This window comes from Dendropsophus ebraccatus, chromosome 3 (genome assembly GCF_027789765.1).
Source record: "Dendropsophus ebraccatus isolate aDenEbr1 chromosome 3, aDenEbr1.pat, whole genome shotgun sequence".
Classification (NCBI taxonomy): Eukaryota; Metazoa; Chordata; class Amphibia; order Anura; family Hylidae; genus Dendropsophus; species Dendropsophus ebraccatus.
Window position 1 is genome coordinate 189,994,126 of NC_091456.1, and position 20,385 is coordinate 190,014,510.

At 46.9% G+C, this 20,385-nt stretch overlaps 2 protein-coding genes across 2 annotated transcripts in view; both read right to left on the minus strand.

Annotated features, from left to right (window-relative positions):
- Window positions 1-20,385, minus strand: part of LOC138786775 (zinc finger protein 501-like) — a 64,013-nt gene that overhangs the window by 36,947 nt on the left and 6,681 nt on the right. The window lies entirely within an intron of this gene.
- LOC138786850 (oocyte zinc finger protein XlCOF7.1-like) overlaps window positions 11,919-20,385 on the minus strand; it is a 37,220-nt gene continuing 28,753 nt past the window's right edge. The window contains exon 3 of the mRNA XM_069963921.1: window positions 11,919-13,805. Within this exon, the coding sequence (XP_069820022.1) occupies window positions 12,961-13,805 (845 nt within the window). The 3' untranslated portion in view covers window positions 11,919-12,960. The remainder of the gene's footprint in view (window positions 13,806-20,385) is intronic.

Sequence of the window (20,385 nt, forward strand, 5' to 3'; positions counted from 1 at the left end):
CCTCCCCAGTCCTATCCATCTGTTATTCCATAGATAAGAATGATGTCATGATGACATCACTCCCAGAATCCCTCACCTCCCCAGTCCTATCCATCTGTTATTCCATAGATAAGAATGATGTCATGATGACATCACTCCCAGAATCCCTCACCTCTCCAGTCCTATCCATCTGTTATTCCATAGATAAGAATGATGTCATGATGACATCACTCCCAGAATCCCTCACCTCTCCAGTCCTATCCATCTGTTATTCCATAGATAAGAATGATGTCATGATGACATCACTCCCAGAATCCCTCACCTCCCCAGTCCTATCCATCTGTTATTCCATAGATAAGAATGATGTCATGATGACATCACTCCCAGAATCCCTCACCTCCCCAGTCCTATCCATCTGTTATTCCATAGATAAGAATGATGTCATGATGACATCACTCCCAGAATCCCTCACCTCTCCATCTGTTATTCCATAGATAAGAATGATGTCATGATGACATCACTCCCAGAATCCCTCACCTCTCCAGTCCTATCCATCTGTTATTCCATAGATAAGAATGATGTCATGATGACATCACTCCCAGAATCCCTCACCTCTCCAGCCCTATCCATCTGTTATTCCATAGATAAGAATGATGTCATGATGACATCACTCCCAGAATCCCTCACCTCTCCAGTCCTATCCATCTGTTATTCCATAGATAAGAATGATGTCATGATGACATCACTCCCAGAATCCCTCACCTCTCCAGTCCTATCCATCTGTTATTCCATAGATAAGAATGATGTCATGATGACATCACTCCCAGAATCCCTCACCTCCCCAGTAAGCAGGAAGAGTATGTGTAGGGTGAGGGTTATTATCCTCTCGGCCATCTTGTCTCTGTCTCTCTCCATGGTTGATGGGTCGGTCTCTTATATAGAAGATATCAGCAGAGGATCCTGGAGTGTTGAGAGATGAATGGAGAAAAGAGGAGACAATGTAACACAACTCAGCACAAATTAGAGCAAAAAAGTAAAGTTCTGGCTCCAGTAATGTATCAATACAGGGTAGAAAACTAGCCAGTTCTGAAGGGGTTAATCCACCCGCAGAGCTGCACAGGAGCCGTGTGCTTCCAGGACCTGCCATGATGTCACAGTCATGTGATCAGTCACATGGAGGAGGAGGAGTCACAGGATCAGGGGCGGCTGCTCAGTGTGTGCAGGACTCTGCTGTGCTGGATGAGCTGAAGTGATGTGTGTGCAGCAGAGCTGTGTGTGTGTTATATATGCCTGCAGCAGAGCCCTGTGTGTAATGTACATGTAGCTGAGCTGTATGTGTGTAATGTACATGTAGCTGAGCTGTATATGTGTAATGTACATGTAGCTGAGCTGTATGTGTGTAATGTACATGTAGCTGAGCTGTATATGTGTAATGTACATGTAGCTGAGCTGTATATGTGTAATGTACATGTAGCTGAGCTGTATGTGTGTAATGTACATGTAGCTGAGCTGTATGTGTAATGTACATGTAGCTGAGCTGTATATGTGTGTAATGTACATGTAGCTGAGCTGTATATATGTGTAATGTACATGTAGCTGATCTGTATATGTGTAATGTACATGTAGCTGAGCTGTATATGTGTAATGTACATGTAGCTGAGCTGTATGTGTGTAATGTACATGTAGCTGAGCTGTATGTGTGTAATGTACATGTAGCTGAGCTGTATGTGTAATGTACATGTAGCTGAGCTGTATATGTGTGTAATGTACATGTAGCTGAGCTGTATATGTGTAATGTACATGTAGCTGAGCTGTATATGTGTAATGTACATGTAGCTGAGCTGTATGTGTGTAATGTACATGTAGCTGAGCTGTATGTGTGTAATGTACATGTAGCTGAGCTGTATATGTGTAATGTACATGTAGCTGAGCTGTATGTGTGTAATGTACATGTAGCTGAGCTGTATATGTGTAATGTACATGTAGCTGAGCTGTATATGTGTGTGTAATGTACATGTAGCTGAGCTGTATATGTGTGTAATGTACATGTAGCTGAGCTGTATATGTGTGTAATGTACATGTAGCTGAGCTGTATGTGTGTAATGTACATGTAGCTGAGCTGTATATGTGTAATGTACATGTAGCTGAGCTGTATATGTGTAATGTACATGTAGCTGAGCTGTATGTGTGTAATGTACATGTAGCTGAGCTGTATATGTGTGTAATGTACATGTAGCTGAGCTGTATATGTGTGTAATGTACATGTAGCTGAGCTGTATATGTGTAATGTACATGTAGCTGAGCTGTATATGTGTAATGTACATGTAGCTGAGCTGTATATGTGTAATGTACATGTAGCTGAGCTGTATATGTGTAATGTACATGTAGCTGAGCTGTATATGTGTGTAATGTACATGTAGCTGAGCTGTATATGTGTAATGTACATGTAGCTGAGCTGTATATGTGTAATGTACATGTAGCTGAGCTGTATGTGTGTAATGTACATGTAGCTGAGCTGTATGTGTGTAATGTACATGTAGCTGAGCTGTATGTGTAATGTACATGTAGCTGAGCTGTATATGTGTGTAATGTACATGTAGCTGAGCTGTATATGTGTAATGTACATGTAGCTGAGCTGTATATGTGTAATGTACATGTAGCTGAGCTGTATGTGTGTAATGTACATGTAGCTGAGCTGTATGTGTGTAATGTACATGTAGCTGAGCTGTATATATGTGTAATGTACATGTAGCTGAGCTGTATGTGTGTAATGTACATGTAGCTGAGCTGTATATGTGTAATGTACATGTAGCTGAGCTGTATATGTGTGTGTAATGTACATGTAGCTGAGCTGTATATGTGTGTAATGTACATGTAGCTGAGCTGTATATGTGTGTAATGTACATGTAGCTGAGCTGTATGTGTGTAATGTACATGTAGCTGAGCTGTATATGTGTAATGTACATGTAGCTGAGCTGTATATGTGTAATGTACACTACCGTTCAAAAGTTTGGGGTCCCCCAAACAATTTTGTGTTTTCCATGAAAAGTCACACTTATTCACCCCCAGACGTTGTGAAATGAATAGAAAATAGAGCCAAGACATTGACAAGGTTAGAAATAATGATTTGTATGTGAAATAACATTGTTCTTACATCACACTTTGCTTCCGTCCCAGAATCCTCCTTTTGCAGCAATTCCAGCATTGCACACCTTTGGCATTCTAGCTATTAATCTGTTGGGGTAAGCTGGAGAAATTGCCCCCCACGCTTCTAGAAGCAGCTCCCACAAGTTGGATTGGTTGGATGGGCACTTCTGGCGTACCATACGGTCCAGCTGCTCCCACAACAGCTCAATGGGGTGGTGATCTGGTGACTGCACTGGCCACTCCATTACCTATGATAGAATACTAGCTGCCGCTTCTGCTGTATATAGTTCTTGCACAATTTGGAGGTGTTTAGGGTCATTGTCCTGTTGTAGGATGAAATTGGCTTCAATCAAGCGCTGCCCACTGGGTATGGCATGGCGGTGCAGAGTGATAGCCTTCCTTATTCACAATCTCTTTTACCCTGTACAAATCTCCCACCTTACCAGCACCAAAGCAACCCCAGACCATCACATTACCTCCACCATGCTTAACAGATGGCGTCAGGCATTCTTCCAGCATCTTCTCATTTCTTCTGCGTATCACAAACCTTCTTCTTTGTGATCCAAACACCTCAAACCTTGGATTCATCCGTCCACAACACTTTTTCCAGTCTTCCTTTGTCCAATCTCTGTGTTCTTTTGCCCATCTTAATCCTTTTTCTTTTTTTGGCCAGTCTCAGATATGGCTTTTTCTTTGCCACTCTGCCCTGAAGCCCAAAATCCCGCAGCCGCCTCTTCACTGTAGATGGTGACACTGGTGTTTTGCGGGTACTATTTAATGAAGATGCCAGTTGGGGGCCTGTGAGGCGTCTGTTTCTCAAACTAGAGACTAATGTGCTTATCTTCTTGCTTAGTTGTGCAACGCGGCCTCCCACTTTTTCTACTCTGGTTAGAGCCTGTTTGTGCTGTCCTCTGAATGGAGTAGTACACACCCTTGTAGGAAATCTTCAATTTCTTAGCAATTTCTCGCATGGAATAGCCTTGATTTCTAAGAACAAGAATAGACTGTCGAGTTTCAGATGAAAGTTCTCTTTTTCTGGCCATTTTGAGCGTTTAATTGACCCCAGAAATGTGATACTCCAGAAACTCAATCTGTTCAAAGGAAGGTCAGTTTTGTAGCTTCTGTAACGAGCTAGACTGTTTTCAGAGGTGTGAACATGATTGCACAAGGGTTTTCTAATCATCAATTAGCCTTCTGAGCCAATGAGCAAACACATTGTACCATTAGAACACTGGAGTGATAGTTGCTGGAAATGGGCCTCTATACACCTATGTAGATATTGCACCAAAAACCAGACATTTGCAGCTAGAATAGTCATTTACCACATTAGAAATGTCTAGAGTGTATTTCTTTAAAGTTAGGACTTGTTTAAAGTTATCTTCATTGAAAAGTACAGTGCTTTTCCTGCAAAAATAAGGACATTTCAATGTGACCCCAAACTTTTGAATGGTAGTGTACATGTAGCTGAGCTGTATATGTGTAATGTACATGTAGCTGAGCTGTATATGTGTAATGTACATGTAGCTGAGCTGTATGTGCACACAGTAGATCTGTATATGTGTGATGTACATGTAGCTGAGCTGTATGTGTGTAATGTACATGTAGCTGAGCTGTATATGTGTAATGTACATGTAGCTGAGCTGTATGTGTAATGTACATGTAGCTGAGCTGTATGTGCACACAGTAGATCTGTATATGTGTGATGTACATGTAGCTGAGCTGTATGTGTGTAATGTACATGTAGCTGAGCTGTATGTGTGTAATGTACATGTAGCTGAGCTGTATATATGTAATGTACATGTAGCTGAGCTGTATGTGTGTAATGTACATGTAGCTGAGCTGTATGTGTGTAATGTACATGTAGCTGAGCTGTATGTGTACACAGTAGAGCTGTATGTGTGTAATGTACATGTAGCTGAGCTGTATGTGTGTAATGTACATGTAGCTGAGCTGTATATGTGTAATGTACATGTAGCTGAGCTGTATATGTGTGTAATGTACATGTAGCTGAGCTGTATGTGTGTAATGTACATGTAGCTGAGCTGTATGTGTACACAGTAGAGCTGTATGTGTGTAATGTACATGTAGCTGAGCTGTATATGTGTAATGTACATGTAGCTGAGCTGTATATATGTGTAATGTACATGTAGCTGAGCTGTATGTGTGTAATGTACATGTAGCTGAGCTGTATATGTGTAATGTACATGTAGCTGAGCTGTATGTGTGTAATGTACATGTAGCTGAGCTGTATATGTGTAATGTACATGTAGCTGAGCTGTATATGTGTAATGTACATGTAGCTGAGCTGTATGTGTGTAATGTACATGTAGCTGAGCTGTATATGTGTGTAATGTACATGTAGCTGAGCTGTATATGTGTGTAATGTACATGTAGCTGAGCTGTATGTGTAATGTACATGTAGCTGAGCTGTATATGTGTAATGTACATGTAGCTGAGCTGTATGTGTGTAATGTACATGTAGCTGAGCTGTATGTGTGTAATGTACATGTAGCTGAGCTGTATATGTGTGTAATGTACATGTGGCTGAGCTGTATATGTGTAATGTACATGTAGCTGAGCTATATGTGTGTAATGTACATGTAGCTGAGCTGTATATATGTGTAATGTACATGTAGCTGAGCTGTATGTGTAATGTACATGTAGCTGAGCTGTATATGTGTGTAATGTACATGTAGCTGAGCTGTATATGTGTAATGTACATGTAGCTGAGCTGTATGTGTGTAATGTACATGTAGCTGAGCTGTATATGTGTAATGTACATGTAGCTGAGCTGTATATGTGTAATGTACATGTAGCTGAGCTGTATGTGTGTAATGTACATGTAGCTGAGCTGTATATGTGTAATGTACATGTAGCTGAGCTGTATGTGTGTAATGTACATGTAGCTGAGCTGTATATGTGTAATGTACATGTAGCTGAGCTGTATGTGTGTAATGTACATGTAGCTGAGCTGTATATGTGTAATGTACATGTAGCTGAGCTGTATATGTACATGGACCAGACGTCTATCAGGACAATAAAACTTTCACACTTCTTATCCTCAACAATTCCCCGTTATGTAATATGTGAGAGGCTGCGGCGGTCTCCCGGCTCCAGAGATGGTGGAGATCGGGGGTCACTCTGTGTGGCCTTCGGTTGTTTGTCCTTGAGAAAGTGATGTGATATCTTGATACGTGTTGGGATATGAATAGAACCTAGTGAAGAATATACTGAACCAGTTACTGATTCGGATGTCCCAGTGTTTCTCTCCAGATGCTGAAAGATGTTACAGGGAGCAGAGACTGATATGGACGTCCGCTGAGATCAGAACGAGAACCTGGAGGTGGGGGGGGGAGCGTTCCAGAACTCCCCTCCTGAGTGTAACCTCCGCACTTCCTTCTATAATGAATAAAGTAACAGCAACAAACCGCACTCCCTAGTAGAGATATTGGGTGCTAGTGCAGAAGGATTCCTCAATCCCGCAAAATATATATAGACAGAAGCACTGCACTTCCAAAGGTTTTAATGCTCGTGAAAAAATTTTTATTCACATGGAAATAGGTGTCACAATCCAACCAGATCAAAGTACAAAGTAATTGAGTATGAAAGCAATGCTACTGGCGACGTTTCGGTCGTGCTTCCGACCTTCCTCAGGCCAATGTAGCCATACTACAAAGAAAGATACAACAATGAATAAAAAAGTCAAAATAAAGACATATAGCAATATACTATGGTGATAAGGATACAAAAGTATCTGCAGAGTGTATACACGTGTCACTATGTCATATATATTGGATAGTCAACATGAACAAGTATAATATTGGTATGGGTTGTGATCTAACCATTGAAATAAAAAGAGAAATAGATAAAAGATGATAAATATGCTAATGGACATCAAAAAAGAAACAATGACTAACTAGTGGTTAGCAGACTAAAGCAGAGTCAGCTGTACACAAAACAAGAAGCTAAGAGAAAATATAAGATATAGGCTACAAATATACGCATGCAGACTGAAACTATACAACATAAACAAGGTACACATAGGAGACATAGGGCAACTCGGTCCGGAATAGTCAAGGAAGGAGTTAAGAGAGAAGAGAGATGTGGTATCAAAAGATAAAGAACGGAAACAAGAGTAGCAGGAAAAATAGTAAATAAAGTAATAAATAAATAAGATAATAGATAATGTTTAGGAAAAGAGACTAGGCAGATAGAGACCGGGCCATAGTTACCACATGTGCTTAGTCCTTGCTGCATGCCAGAACCTAGGATATAGAAGAAAAAGAAAATAATGTGTTATGAGAGAGAGCACTCACAAACTGAAACTCCTATCATATTCTCGGTTCATGCCCTTAGGTTCAATCGTCTGGAGTGTATGAATCCAGTACGACTCTCGTTTTTTCAAGAGGGCTATACGGTTACCACCTCTTCTGGGAGGAGCAGGGGCGGTCTTGGCATTTCTGGGGCCCCAAGCAAAGTTATGTCAGGGGCCCCCCCTCGACACGCGTTCCTAAACAATAGACCGCTGTGTGCTGCCCCCAATAGTATATACCCCTTGTGCGCTACCGCCAGTAATATATACTCCTTGTGTGATGCCCCCAATAGTATATACCCCTTGTGTCCTGCCCCCAGTAGTATATACCCCTTGTTTGCTTCCCCCAGTAGTATATAGACCCCTGTGTGTTCCCCCAGTTATATATAGCCCCTCGTGTGCTCCCCCAGAAATATATAGACCTCCTGTGTGCTGCCCCAGTTGTATATAGACCCCCTGTGTGCTGCCCCCAGTTGTATATAGACCCCCTGTGTGCTGCCCCCAGTTGTATATACCCCTTGTTTGCTCCCCCACTAGTATATAGCCCTCCTGTGTGCTCCCTCAGTGGTATTTGGCCCCCCTGTGTGCTCCCCCACTTGGATAAAGACCTCCTGTGTGCTCCCCCACTTTGATATAGACCCCTGTGTGCTCCTTCAGTAATATATAAACCCCCTGTGTGGTTCCCCCAGTAGTATATAGACCCCCTGTGTGCCCCACCAGTATTATATAGACCCCTTGTGTGCTGCCCCAGTAGTATACAGACCCCTGTGTTCTCCCCCAGTTATATATAGACCACCTGTGTGCCTCACAAGTAGTATATAGACCCCCTGTATGTTCCCCCAGTAGTATATAGACCCCCTGTGTGCCCCACCAGTAGTATATAGACCCCTGTGTGCTCCCCCAGTAGTATATAGACCCCCTGTGTGCTCCCCCATTTGGATATAGACCTCCTGTGTGCTCTCCAAGTTGTATATAGACCCCATTCTGCTGCCCCAAGTAGTATATAGGCCCCCTGTGTGCTGCCCCCAGTAGTATATAGACCCCTCTGTGAAGCCCCAGTAGTCTATAGCCCCCCTGTGTGCTCCCCCTGTTATATAGCCCCCCTATGTGCTCCCCCCATTTATATAGACCCCCGATGTGTGCTCCCCCAGTTTAACAGACCCCTGTGTGCTCCCCCTCCCATATAGCATATAACACAATAAAACAAACACTTATACTCACCTGGGTCCGGGCGTCTCCTCTTCTCTTCACTCTTGTGGCCGCAGGAAGGGTTTTCCCTGCGATAACAACCGGAGGCCGCACTCCCCTTGTCCTGGCGCCGTTGCTGCAGTGATGTCACTGGAGCGCCAACACCACAAGGACAAAGCTGCCACTTGTGACCGCAGGGAAAACCCTTCCTGCGACCACAAGAGTGACTGACAGGAAGGGAGCCAATATCTCCCGCCCTGTCAGTGCTGCTACATGTAACTATGAGCGCTCATTACGAGTGCTCATAGTTACAGTTCAGATGGCAGCAGCGAGCTGGAGCCTGTCCAGCGGTCTTGAGCACGAGAGCGGGGCGTGGGGGCCCCCTGGATGTTGGGGGCCCCAAGCGATCGCTTGGGGTGCTTGGTGCCAAAGACCGCCACTGGGGAGGAGGGATGTGTTCAATAATTTGAAATCTGAGTTGAGCTATGGAATGTCCTCGGTCAGAAAAATGCTTGGGGATGGGAAGTAGAAGATTGCCACATCTGATAGTGGATTTGTGTTTGGAGATGCGGTCTCGGATATTCTGTGTGGTTTCCCCAACGTACCTAAGACCGCAGGGACATTTGATAAGATATACCACAAAATTGGTATCACACGTAAAAAAGCCACGGATAGGAAATTGCTTTCCAGTGTGGGGGTGAGTAAAGGTCTTGCCTTTGGTTACTGACGAGCACTGAGAGCAATGGAGACATGGAAAAGTGCGGTTCAGGGAAGAAAAAGAGTGCTGCACCTCACACCTATGGCTGATACTAATGCCCCTAGGCTAAATAAAAAACATCAGAATTTTGTGTATGAATTGATCAAGCCATACTGCCCCATGTACCTCGTGCCGGTATCTGATACACATGGGTCCCTACACTAAGTCCACACCGTGCCAGTCAGTGGCCACCAACCCCGCAGGCACGCACAGTCAGGGAACGGGGGCCATGGGACGGCCCTGCGACCCCCATGTCACAGGACCAGACCCAAAAACACCACACCAGAACCCGACCAGCACCGCCGGCGGAGAAGGTCGCCCCCAAACAGCACAAGTCTGGATGAGGTGTTGCACTCACCATAGCTGTGGCAAACAGAATGGGCCTCCCTGCATGTGCACGCTTTGCGGGGTTGGCGGTCGCTGACCGACACGGTGTGGAGTTAGCGTAGGGACCCGTGTGGACCAGAGGACCTGCACGGTGGTACACGGGGCAATATGGCTTGATCAATTCATATACAGACACTCTGGTGTTGATTTTTAATATAGGCCTAGCGGCATTAGTATCAGCCATAGATGGGATGTGCAGCCCTTCCATTCTCTCCAGTTCGTGTTTTACAGTTCTCCCTCTCTGAACAGCTCGCACTCCTTTATAAGACCCACATGACCTAAATTAGCAGGATATGCCTGTGCTCACATGTCTGGACCCTATGTCTTCCCCATTCTGTGAGAGCAGCAATGGTAAGTGTAATACCATATCCATACTTGTGTCGTTTGGGGGCAGCCTTCCCTGCCGGTGGTGCTGGCTGGGTTTTGGTGGGGCTTTTTGGGTCTGGTCCTGTGACATTGGGGTTGCAGGGCCGTTCCATGGCCTCCCTTCCCTGCACGTGCACGCTTTGCGGGGTTGGCGGTCGCTGACCGACACGGTGTGGAGTTAGCGTAGGGACCCGTGTGGACCAGAGGACCTGCGCGGTGGTACACGGGGCAATATGGCTTGATCAATTCATATACAGACACTCTGGTGTTGATTTTTAATATAGGCCCAGCGGCATTAGTATCAGCCATAGATGGGATGTGCAGCCGTTCCATTCTCTCCAGTTCGTGACATGGAAAAGTGCTCTCCTGGGGTGGACCCAAGAAGCATTGCACTGGTCTACGACTAAGTGTACCTATATCAGCTCTCACTAGATGGTCACGAAGGTTCTTTTCTCTCTTATAACATAAGAGTGGTGGGTTCGCAAACGCCTCTACTTGGGGTAAGACCTGGTGTAGAATTGACCAATGTTTCTTGACTACACTAGTGATTTTGTTGCTATAGGGGTGGAATTTGTGAATGAAAGATATACGTTTACCAATCTTACGGGCTTACGTGGTCTCTCAGTGGGTTTCCTCAGTTTGTCCAACATTTTAGATGGATAGCCTCGTTGAGAAAATTTTGGTGTCATCTCGTTAAGTCTCGTCTCAAGTTTCTCAGAGTTTGAGACTATTCTTTTTACACGACTGAATTGGGAGCATGGCAAAGACTCCTTAACGTTGGGCGGATGATTACTACTGTAATGGAGTAGGCTATTTCTGTCCGTTGGCTTAGTGTATAAGTCAACCGACAGGTCCCCAGAAGCACTTTTAAGTACAAGGGTATTGAGAAAATTAATTTCGTAATGATCATAATGCAATGTAAACTGTAACTCTGGGTAGATCGAATTTAGGTAGGTATGAAATTCCTGAAGGGAATCCAATGAGCCCCTCCATATGCAAAAAATATCGTCAATATAGCGGTGCAAGGTGTGGGCAAAATCTACAAATGACTGGTGGGTATAGATGAAGTGATTCTCAAAGTAGTCCATGTAAATGTTCGCATATGGAGGGGCTACATTGGACCCCATGGCAATTTTGTCACGAGCATAAAACCTTTGGAAGTGCAGTGCTTCTGTTTATATATCCTTCTATAATGATACTTACGGTTTCATCTGATGTCACCTTCGCTCTCCATTGTTTGTGTATTGTTTGGTATTTCGGAGCTCGGGGAAGTGGGAGATCACCCCAGGAGGATGGCAGCGAGCCGGGCAGAGGTCTCTTTGGCCGTGTTACATTGAGGAGTGACGAAATCCTCACCACTCACCAAGTGTAATTCACCATTTCTAAAGACTAGTTCACACAGAAGACGTTACCGCTCCCAAAGTCTTTTTTATTATTTTTAGCATCGCATCACATGCAGATATAGACAGACTACGCTGCATTTTCCACATTTTTCCCCATAGATTAATACAGAGGGGATAAAACATCATTTCTATATCCATATTGTTGTTTTTTGGAGTGTTTTCCCCCAATTCTTCAACAGAAATTCTGGCACAAGATAAAGAATCACATGACTGTAGGGGATAAAACGCAAGAGGAAAGAAATATTTATAGTCATTTATACTTAAAGGGGTACTTTACTCACACATAACTTTTGATATGTTGCTGCCCATGGTAAGACTAACAATTCCTTCCATACTTGTTATTATCTATCCGGTCTTCTTCCCCCAGTTCTGAGCTGTTGCTCTCTGCTGAAGTGTGAGCTTTTCTCTGTCTCCCTCTCCTACCCCCCCTCCCTTCTGAGACGGCTGATGTAAACAAGTCCCTGGCAGGCTTTGGCTATGTTGCCACAACGTTTTTTCAGTCAAAATTTTTTAAAATGACATCTGTTATTTCGCGGTTTGGCCGCCTGTCAGTGCAATGACGGCTATTAGTACATTATTCCAGTTCAGGTGGACTGATTGCTCATTGGATGAGTCTTTAATTGAAAAGTCCATTGAATTTAATAGTAGAGACAATAGAAAAAGAAAAACTGTTTGTAAACAACTAAAAAAATAACCTCTGTTGCTTGAAAAAGACGTCCGCAAATTTAAAAGAAAAAGCAGACACCTTTTCTGTTATTTTTACTTCATAGCCGTTATCTGCAACTCTGTAGCTTCTTTGTAATGCAGAAGTTGCCGATAGGGACCTGTTTACATCAGCCGTCTCAGAAGGGAGGGGGGAGGAGGAGACAGAGAGAAAAGCTCACACAGATTTTTGTGTCTTCAGTAGAAAGCAGCAGCTCAGAACTGGGGGAAGGAGACTGAATAGGTAATAACAAGTATGGAAGGAACAGTTAGTCTCACCATTGGCAGAGGGGAGCCTGATTATAGCTCTATGGGGTACACAGGGAGCTGCTGTCAGTAAGTGCAGTGAGTACAGTTACTAATACTATACACAGAACTATTCTACTAGACATGAGCGAATTTACAGAAGGAATGAAGGGAATTACTTTGTTCCTATCTGACATCTGCTCATCAGGCTGCAATCTTTTATGTCTGCTCGGCTCCGTGCCGCTCCTCCCCGAGTATTGGGAGAAGATGGATCCAGTCCTATGAAAGTGGGAGGAGTTTCCCAGGACTGGATCCATCTTTTCAAGCAGACTTCAAAGCCGGCAGTCTGATGAGCAGAATGCAGATAGGAAAGAAGCCATTCCCTTCCTTCCTACTGTAAATTTGCTCATCTCTATTTTTTTACTATAAAATTTTCCTTCATAATGATTTAGAATTCTTTATATTCATTTACCTCATTGTAAACAAGAAAATGGCTGCTCCCTTATGTGAATTTTTTCATGAACCACAAGATGTGATTTCAAATTAAAACATTTCCCACATACTGAACATAAAAATGGCTTCTCCCCTGTGTGAATTCTTTGATGGTTAAGAAGACTTGCTTTCTGAGTAAAACATTTCCCACATTCCAAACATAAAAATGGCTTCTCCCCTGTGTGAGTTCTCTGATGCATAACAAGATCTGATTTCTGAATAAAACATTTCCCACATTCCGAACATGAAAATGGCTTCTCATTTTTGTGAGATCTTTGATGTGTATCAAGCACTGATTTGTGAGCAAAACATTTTCCACATTTTCGGCACAAAAATGGCTTCTCCGCTGTGTGAGTTCGTTGATGTCTTACAAGGGTTGATTTCTGAGTAAAACATTTTCCACATTCTGAACATGAAAATGGCTTCTCCCCTGTGTGAATTCTTTGATGGGTAACAAGCTTTGTTCTCTGAGTAAAACATTTCCCACATTCTGAACATGAAAATGGTTTCTCTCCTGTGTGAATTTTTTGGTGTTCAACAAGTTTTATTTTCCTTTTAAAACATTTCCCACATTCTAAACATGAAAATGGCTTCTCACTTTTGTGAGAACTTTGATGTCTATCAAAAACTGATTTCTGAGCAAAACATCTTCCACATTTTGGGCATGAAAATGGCTTCTCCCCTGTGTGAATTCTTTGATGGGTAACAAGAACTGATTTCCAAGTAAAATGTTTTCCACATTCTGAACATGCAAATGGCTTCTCCCCTGTGTGAATTCTTTGATGGGAAACAAGCTTTGATCTATGAGTAAAACATTTCCCACATTCTGAACATGAAAACTGAGACTTTCCTGTATTATCTGTTTGATGTTCATCGTCTTCTCTGTAAATGTCAGCTTGCTGTGATGGAGCAGAAGATGGGACTTGTATAACAGGATGAGATGAGAGATCTTTGCTGTGAGGGGCTGAGGGTGTATCTGGGATAGTGGACGGCTCCTCATATGTATCTTGTGTGATATGATCCTCTGAGGAGATCTGATGTCCCCCTGAGCTCCTGGTAGAATCATCTGCAAAGGAGAAAACACCATTTCTCTTATTTCCCAGTAATAGAAGCTTAAACATATTACAGACATGGAAAGTTACTCTTTTTTTATGTAACATAATAAGAATGATCAGATCTGTTCCCATCCACAGGAAGTGTCAGGGAGAAGAATATAGAAGCTGGAGGCCGGGGAGATGACGTCCTTAGTAGGAAAAGTAACGGAAACTCTTCTCAAACAAAAAAATAGGACTATTGACCCCCTACATACTGATAACCTGCTGAACCCCAACCAGCATGGCGTTACTGGGGGCAGATCACGACCTTTTCTTTCATTTTCTGCATAAGTCACGTGGTGCAGTGACGTCCCTGACCCGGCCGGCCTCTGGCTACATACGTCGTTGGTAAGTGTTCAGAGCCTTCCACACAGCTCTCTGAATGACCCTCCCCAAACAAGAAACGTCACAGTGACTCCCCGGTCCAGGGCCTATACTGTCAGGGTGGAGAAGGTTATACTCGGTGCCTATTCCAGCAGCAGTGCTCTCAGCTGGCAGACGCTCTGTGTGTGAGGCCGGAGACAGTGCTAGAACGTGAAAGGTAAGTATATAGCACTGCTCCGAGGGGACAGTGTGCGTATGAGTGTATGATATATATATGCACACATACAGGGGGACAAATGGGGCATACCTTGCTGCTTAGGGGGGAGGGGCAGATGTCTTCAACATGGATTCCAAAATATGAAATCTAGCTGTGACAGGTTGATCCATCTTCCCTCCATGTCTGGTCACTGCAGATGGTATCAGGAAGCTGGACTGGAGGCTATTGCTATGTTATATGCCCGAACACCTGGAAAGTTCTGGCCCCAATTAGATCTGGGTTGTTATAGAAGATGGAAGAGGATTGTTGTTCTTCCAGATGAAGGAGCGATTCACAGATATGTGATTGTAGAGGAACACCAGTGGAACGGGTAGACACAGGTCCAGCATGGAACTGGGGGACCTGGAAGCAATAGGGCTTCTGACTTGTCTATGTATATGGTATAACCTGAAAGCTTAGTGCTGGGACCTGGGGTCGCTCGGTGTGGTTAGCAGCCGGTGTCACGGCCGCGGCGGCGTCCCGTGCTCCGGGCCGCCGCCGCGACCTCCCTCCATGCCATGCAGCTGCCGGGGTCCCGGTGCAGGGACCCGGCGCTGCTACATGTTCGGCCCCGGGGGGCGCCTTACCTGGTCCCGCTCCTGCCTCCGTCTGTGCCGGCCGGCGCGCGCGTCCCCGCCTCCTAGGGCGCGCGCGCGCCGGCTGTCTCAGATTTAAAGGGCCAGTCCGCACCTAATTGGTAGTTGCACCCAATCACTCCCCTATAAATCCCAGCATGCCCTGTCCCTGGTGTTGGAGCCTCTACATGCTTCCCATAGCGTTTGGCCCAGCTCCCTGTTGTTCCTGATTCCCGTCCGTTACCTGGTTCCTAGTCCCTGTTCCTGATTCCTATCCGCCACCTTGTCCCTAGTCCTTGTTCCTGTTCCCCTGCATCACTATTGCTCCTGTGTATTGCCTGTCACCTGCGGTTACGTCCACTGACCTCTGCAGCACCATCTCCTGCCTACTGCTCCTGCCACGCCTCGCCTGCCGTCACCAGCAACCAAGCCAGGGGTAGCGACCTGGGGGTCGCCTGCCGCAGCAAGTCCATCCCGCCTTGCGGCGGGCTCTGGTGAAAACCAGCGGCCCCTTAGACTCCGCTCCCTGGGGAGGTTAGTGCTATCGCTGGTGACGGTCCAGTGGATCCACTAGTCCAGGCGTTACAGTAGGCTCCAACCATGGATCCCGGCGAGGTGCCTGATATCCGCGAGGTAGCCCGAGTGGTCGCCCTACAGGCTCAACAGATTCAGCAACAGTCACAGCTGATTCAACAACTGACTGCAGCCGTTCAGCAGCATACCACAGCTCAGCAGTCATCACCTCCGGCAGCCTCTTCAAAACTACGACTGGCTCTCCCAAGTAAATATGGAGGTGACCCCAAGTTGTGCAGAGGATTCCTGACCCAATGCACTATGTATATCGAACTTTTAAGCAGTCAGTTTGCCACCGAGCGCTCTAAAGTGGCTTTCATTATCAGCCTATTGGAAGGAGGAGCTCTGGCCTGGGCCACGCCACTATGGGACCGTAATGATCCGGTGGCTGCCAATTTTCGAATCTTCCTGGACGAGTTCCGCTCTGTCTTTGAGGAACCTGCCCGTGCGTCTTCGGCTGAGACTGCTATTCTCAATCTATCCCAAGGTACTTCCTCCGTTGGTGATTACGCCATCCAGTTCCGCACCCTGGCTGCGGAACTAGACTGGAATGAGGCCGCTCTGATTGCCACCTTTAAAAAGGGCCTGTCCAGCCAAGTGAAGGATGTGCTCGCTGCCCGGGACCTGCCTACCTCCTTGAACGAACTTATCCTACTGGCTACCAGAGTCTACACCAGGTTTTTCGAGAGAGAGGAGGAGGTCCGGCAAGGACGGCGTCTGAGTCTGCCCCGTCGCCATCCTCGGCTGGCACCGGTGTTCCAGAATCCCGTTGCTCCTATGTCCCAGCCGCTTCCAGAAGTTCCTATGCGGGTGGAACGTGTTCGCCTGACGACTGATGAGAGGAACCGTCGTCTGGACCAGAATCTCTGCCTCTATTGCGGTGGCGCGGATCACTATCGACAGAGATGTCCTCAACGCCCTCAGCGTCCGGGAAACGCTCGCACCTAGGTCCGGTGGGAGAGGCCTCCCTAGGTGTGAATGCCACCTCTCCAAGGTTGACTATGCCCGTCTCCATCCAGACACCCTCTGGGCAAGTTTTCCAGACTACTGCCCTCATCGACTCTGGCTCTGCTGGCAGTTTCATCTCTGCTTCGTTGGTCCAAAGATGGCGGCTACCCGTGATCCAGCTAGCCCAACCCCGGTCTATCTCTTCGGTTACAGGGGAGGTTCTTACCGAAGCGGTGTACAGCCAGACGGCACCCTTAGTCCTCCAGGTGGGAGCCTTGCATCAGGAGAGGATCTCCTTCTATGTCTTGCGCCATTCCTCTTCCAACCTCCTGCTGGGTCTTCCTTGGCTGCAACTCCATACCCCTAGGCTGGACTGGAGAACTGGGGAGGTTCTCAGCTGGGGCCAGAACTGTCATAACCGGTGTCTGAGATCTCCTCAATCCAAGTGCTCTACAAGGTCTCCTGCTAATGTCAAGCCTCTATCCGGGCTACCAGAGGACTACCAAGACTTTGTCGATGTTTTCTCGGCCAAAGAGGCGGACTCACTACCACCTCATCGAGCCTATGATTGCCCTATAGACCTTCTTCCAGGGGCTTCTCCTCCACGTGGTCGAGTATACCCTCTCTCTGTGCCCGAGACTGAAGCCATGTCCTCCTACATCCAGGAGAACTTACAAAAAAGCTTCATCCGTAAATCCACGTCCCCAGCTGGCGCTGGATTTTTCTTTGTCCAGAAGAAGGACGGTTCCCTCCGCCCATGCATAGACTATCGGGGCTTGAATAAGGTGACTGTTAAGAACCGCTATCCTCTCCCGCTTATTCCTGAACTATTCGACCGTCTTCGTGGAGCTAAGATCTTCTCCAAGCTGGATCTCAGGGGAGCGTATAACTTGGTCCGTATTCGTAAAGGAGACGAATGGAAGACCGCTTTCAACACCAGAGATGGGCACTACGAATATCTGGTCATGCCATTCGGCCTATGCAATGCCCCAGCGGTCTTCCAGGAATTCGTGAACGACATCTTCCGAGACCTCCTCTATGTCTGCGTCATTGTCTATTTGGACGACATTTTGGTCTTCTCCCCGGACCAGCAGACTCATGTGGCACAAGTGCGTCAGGTCCTACGAAGACTACGGGCCAACCATCTTTACGCCAAGCTAGAGAAGTGTGTTTTTCATCAGCGCAGTCTTCCATTTCTTGGCTATATTGTTTCCGACCAGGGTCTACAAATGGATCCAGCCAAGCTCGCAGCTGTCCTTCAATGGCCACGCCCGGTGGGACTTAGAGCCATCCAACGTTTCCTTGGCTTCGCCAACTATTATCGGCAATTCATCCCTCACTTCTCTACCCTGGTCGCACCCATAGTGGCTCTCACTAAAAAGAAGGCGGACCCCAGAATTTGGCCTCCAGAGGCCGAACAAGCCTTCAATAGCCTCAAGTCTGCCTTTGCCTCTGCTCCTGCTCTGGTCCGCCCGGATGTCTCCAGGCCGTTTTCTCTCGAGGTCGACGCTTCTTCTGTGGGCGCAGGAGCCGTTCTCTCGCAAAGGGACACATCAGGCAAGACCAGAACCTGCGGGTTCTTCTCTAAGACTTTCTCCCCTGCCGAGAGGAACTATACCATTGGGGACCGTGAACTCCTGGCCATTAAGTTGGCACTGGAGGAGTGGCGTCATCTATTAGAGGGGGCTAAACACCCTGTTAACATCTACACGGACCACAAGAACCTCCTCTACCTCCAATCGGCTCAACGCCTCAATCCCAGGCAGGCTCGGTGGTCCCTCTTCTTCTCTCGGTTCAACTATACCATCCACTTCCGTCCAGCCGAGAAGAATCTGAAGGCCGATGCATTATCCCGAGCATCCGATGTCATGGGGCAGGAGGAATCTCCTCGTCACATAATACCTCCCGACCGCCTGGTGCCAGTTGCCACTTCTGCTCTGCAGAGACTGCCTCCCGGGAAGACTTATGTGCGCCCCGCACTCCGTAAACGCATCTTGAAGTGGGGGCATTCCTCTTTGGTAGCCGGGCATCCAGGAGCCCAAAAGACCGGGCAATTGATCTCCCGTCACTACTGGTGGCCCAATCTCCTCCAGGATGTCAAGGATTTTGTGGCTTCCTGTGCAGTCTGTGCCAGGAATAAATCTCCCCGTCTAAGACCTGCCGGCCTACTATTGCCCTTGCCAGTCCCGGATCATCCCTGGCACCACATTGGGATGGATTTCATCACAGACCTACCTCCATCTGCGGGCAATACTGTTATTTGGGTGGTGACGGACCGCTTCTCTAAAATGGCTCACTTCGTGGCCCTTCCTGGTCTGCCCTCTGCTCCTCGTCTGGCTCAGTTGTTCTTCCGACACATCTTTCGCCTGCATGGACTTCCTCTTCACATTGTGTCCGACCGAGGCTCTCAATTTGTCTCTAAATTTTGGCGTGCCCTATGCTCGCAACTCCAAGTGAAGCTGGACTTCTCATCGGCCTATCATCCTCAAACTAACGGGCAAGTGGAGAGAGTCAATCAGATTCTGGGTAACTACCTACGCCATTTCGTTTCCAGCCGCCAAGACAACTGGTCCGATCTACTCCCATGGGCAGAATTCTCATATAACCACTTGGACTCGACTTCCACAGGCAAGTCCCCTTTCTATGTGGTCTACGGGCATCATCCTCGTCCTCCTCTGCCTCTCTCTCCATCCTCTGAAGTCCCAGCCGTGGAGGAGTTGTTATCTGACCTGCAATCGATCTGGGAACAAACTCGACAGTCCTTACTCAAAGCCTCCGAACGCATGAAGGACCAGGCTGATAAGAAGAGGAGACCTGCCACGAATTTTCTCCCAGGTGACAAAGTCTGGCTCTCGGCCAAATATGTCCGACTCAAGATCCCCAGCTACAAGTTGGGCCCTCGATTCCTCGGTCCTTTCTCAGTGCTAAGACGCATCAACCCTGTCACCTACAAACTCCGCCTACCCCCCACTATGCGGATTCCGAACTCCTTCCATGTTTCCCTCTTAAAACCAGTGGTCCTGAACCGGTTCTCCGATAGGTCTTCATTCTCTGCTCCACAAGCCGTCTCTGACGACGTCTACGCTGTTAAGGACATTCTGGCCATGAAGACTGTCAGAGGGAGAAGGTTCTTCCTGGTGGACTGGAAAGGATTTGGTCCTGAGGAGAGGTCCTGGGAACCCGAGGCTAACATCCTGGACCAAGATCTCATCAAGAGGTTCCTGCAGGTTCCATGCAGCTGCCGGGGTCCCGGTGCAGGGACCCGGCGCTGCTACATGTTCGGCCCCGGGGGGCGCCTTACCTGGTCCCGCTCCTGCCTCCGTCTGTGCCGGCCGGCGCGCGCGTCCCCGCCTCCTAGGGCGCGCGCGCGCCGGCTGTCTCAGATTTAAAGGGCCAGTCCGCACCTAATTGGTAGTTGCACCCAATCACTCCCCTATAAATCCCAGCATGCCCTGTCCCTGGTGTTGGAGCCTCTACATGCTTCCCATAGCGTTTGGCCCAGCTCCCTGTTGTTCCTGATTCCCGTCCGTTACCTGGTTCCTAGTCCCTGTTCCTGATTCCTATCCGCCACCTTGTCCCTAGTCCTTGTTCCTGGTTCCTGTTCCCCTGCATCACTATTGCTCCTGTGTATTGCCT